Here is a 3,624-nt window from a genome sequence, read left to right on the forward strand (position 1 = left end):
GAGAAGTGGTGAGTGCACTATTTGATAGACCTCATTATTTACCTGTGAATCGGAAAATGATAGACACTTTGGAAATCGATATAAGAACGCATATGGGAGCATTTACGCCATTTGAACGAGGAAGGTCATACGTGAAACTTCATTTCCGTCAAAATACTTGTCATAATGTATGTACCTTATCAGTGTTGTCAAAAATCTTTTGAAGATTATTATGTACAACAAACAGGACATGGATTGCATTATTATCAAGGTAATCTTTATCAGAGAGGATACGGATTAGGGGGTCTATTCAGATCCTTCTTTCGCGCTGCCGTACCTCTTATTAAATCAGGAGCCAAAGCAATTGGAAAACAAGTATGGCATAGTGGACTGAATTTGTTAAATGATGTATCACAAGGACAAGATGTAAAAGAGGCTGCTAAGCGTCGACTGAAAGAAGCCGGAAATATATTAACGGATAAAGCTGCTACTAAAGTGAAGAACATGATTGGTTCTGGACGAATCAATAAAAAGCAGAAACGTAGGAAAAAGCGTACCATTTCTCACCGATCAAAGAAGGTGAAAGCACAGGATATTTTCTCTTAAAAAAAAGTATGACTTCGTATATACATCGAGACTCTCCCGTTTGCGTCAAATCTGAATTAGATTTATTTACCATTCCTCCTACGCAAACAGCTATAGAAAAAGGACAGTTTGTGGAATATCACCCTCTCGCAAATATACGAGATGGAGGACCTATCGAATTTAATATTTCTGGCAGTGGTGAAGACTATATTGATCTAGCTGCTTCTTATATACACGTGAAAGTTAAAGTAGTTAAGGCAGACGGATCCAATGTAACAGACAAAAAACCGGTTGCCCCTGTAAATTTATTTTTACATTCTCTCTTTTCGCAAGTAGATGTAAGTTTAAATGAAAGAAACATTTCATCTGCAACAAATACCTATCCCTATAGAGCCTTCATCGAAACATTATTGAATTATGGGGAAGATGCAAAGAAAAGTTTACTCACCTGCGAAGGATTTTTCCAAGACACTTCACCTAATAAAATAGATGTCTTAGCTCAAGATGCGGATGCTGGACTAAAAGCTCGCGGTGAACTTATAAAAAACAGTCAAAGTGTGGATTTGATAGGACAATTACATTGTGACATTTTTCAACAAAATCGACTCACGTTAAATTTAGTTGATGTGAAAATTAAAATGGTGCGTAGTAAATCTGCTTTCTGTCTAGTTTCTACTGAGAAAGATGCCGATTATAAAGTGATCTTGGATCATGCTTCTTTGTTTATCAGAAAAGTAAAAGTAAACCCTGGAGTCTCTCTCGGACATGTAAAAGCGTTGGAAAAAAGTTCTGCTAAATACCCTATAGATCGAGTATTATGCAAAACATATTCAGTATCTAAGGGAAGTTGGTCTTTTATGCAAGATAATGTATTTTTAGGATTGATGCCCAAGCGAGTCATTATTACTTGTGTAGAAAATGCTGCAATGAATGGACAATATTCAATGAATCCCTTTCTGTTTGCCCATCATCATGTCAACTTTATATCGATTTATGTAGATGGACAACCCGTTCCATGTAAACCAATGGACCTTGATTTCGAATCTAATCATTATGTGCGTGCTTACCACAGTTTATTTTCTGGATTTAATCGCGACAAAGGCATCTATTTATCTCGAGAAGAATTTGCGAAAGGACATGTGTTATATGCTTTCGATTTAACTCCAGATATGTGTGATGGATCTCATTTTAACTTACAGCATCAAGGTAATTTGCGAGTAGAAATTAAATTTGCTAAAGCTCTCTCTGTGACTCTCTCGGTGCTAGTCTATGCAGAATTTCAAAACGTGATTGAAATAACAAAATCTCGTCATGTACTATGCGATTCTGCTAATTAAGCAATGGACAGCCTTGAAATAAACAGAGCACTCTCTCAGAATGCAAAGACACGAAAAGCATTTCTGGGAGTTTTTGCAAGTGATCAACTCCCTGTTGAGATCAAGAAATATCCAAGTTGCTTTATAGCTAATGTAGATCGTGCATCTGAATCCGGTAGTCACTGGTTAGCCTTTTACATTTCATCCCCACAGCATTTGGAATTTTTCGATTCCTATGGACATGACCCATCCTATTTTCCTGGACCGATAACCAAGTATGCAGAACGATTTCCACAGATGGACTTTAATTCGATGACTCTCCAAACTAATGTAACAGCAGTATGTGGTCAATATTGCATATACTATTTACATTGTAAATGTCGTGGACAATCTCTCAATGATATATTGTTATCTTTCATACCTCAACATATATCTAATGATATTAAATTACATAATTTTGTAATCAAGAAATTTCATGTAAGATCTTCTTTCTATCAATAAATACATTTAAACTTTATACATTATGTGTCTTGTCTCATTTAATATGGAATTTCCAAAGCTACAACATCCTTTCACAATGGTGATTTCGGGACCCACTGGATGTGGGAAAACCTATTTTGTACGAGAACTGTTAAAGTATAAAGAGGAAATGTTTTCAACGATTCCCGATAAAGTAGTATGGTGTTATGGAATTTACCAACCACTGTATAATGATATACCGAATGTTACTTTTGTCGAAGGTTTACCAATTAAATATCAAGAATATTTAGGTTCCAACACATTATTAATCATAGACGATTTGATGAGTGAATGTGGGAATGATAAACGTCTGACTAACTTATTTACAAAAGGAAGTCATCATTTAAATTTAAGCGTTATTTTTATCACACAAAACTTTTTTCACAAGGGAAAAGAAATGCGTGAAGTGACTTTAAATGCACACTATTTGATTTTGTGTAAAAACAGAAGAGATGTCAGTCAAATCGTACATTTAGGAAAACAGCTCTTTCCGCGTCATTTAAAGTTTTTTCAAGAAGTATATGAAGATGCAACCAAGAAACCTTTTTCTTATTTATTCATTGATCTGCGCAGTGAAACTCCGGAAGAATTACGTTTACGCACCCAAATTTTACCTAACCAAGTACAGTATGTTTATCAAATGAAACATTATTAAAAAATAATAAAAACAACAGCTTTATAAAATGCATCATCATTTTATAAAATGACGCTGGTCAAGAAACAGCTAAGACAGTTACAGCTGTTAAACATTTGTCCGTTAAAGTTACGGAAACAGCTATTAAAGAAAATTAATATCAATTGCATAAAAGCTATATGCGAATGTAGTTTAAACATACTCAAAGGAAACGTTCCATTGTCGGAGCAACAAAGAAGTCTCTCTGTAAGCATAAAACAACTTTACGAAAATTAGGAAATCGTAAGATTTCTCTTGTGAAGAAACGAAAATTAATTTTACAAAAAGGAGGTTTTCTAAACGTTTTGATTCCTGCTGCTCTCAGTGTTCTTACAGGACTAATCAATGGAGTTCGCTAAGAAATATGTGTTAGTTCCAGAAGAGATGATGACAAAGCATACCATTTCTGATAAACAGTTAAGTGAATTGGATAAAGCCATGATGCATATTTTAAACAGTTCAGTTGACGATCGTGAGAAATTAGTGCGTTATTATGAACTTTTACAAAAGAAATTGAACTTAAAGGAATACAATTCACCCTTTAAACCTCCT

At 34.7% G+C, this 3,624-nt stretch overlaps 1 protein-coding gene across 1 annotated transcript; it reads left to right on the top strand.

Annotated features, from left to right (window-relative positions):
* Positions 1-593: 593 nt before the first annotated feature.
* LOC146995517 (uncharacterized protein F54H12.2-like) lies at positions 594-1,901 on the top strand. The gene has a single exon (XM_085823135.1). It carries the CDS (start codon positions 594-596, stop codon positions 1,899-1,901), a length of 1,308 nt encoding a protein of 435 aa, XP_085679261.1.
* Positions 1,902-3,624: the final 1,723 nt, after the last annotated feature.

Source organism: Stegodyphus dumicola, chromosome 9 (assembly GCF_044657685.1).
Source record: "Stegodyphus dumicola isolate Sdum_Otavi_A_Nest chromosome 9, ASM4465768v1".
NCBI classification, from domain to species: Eukaryota; Metazoa; Arthropoda; class Arachnida; order Araneae; family Eresidae; genus Stegodyphus; species Stegodyphus dumicola.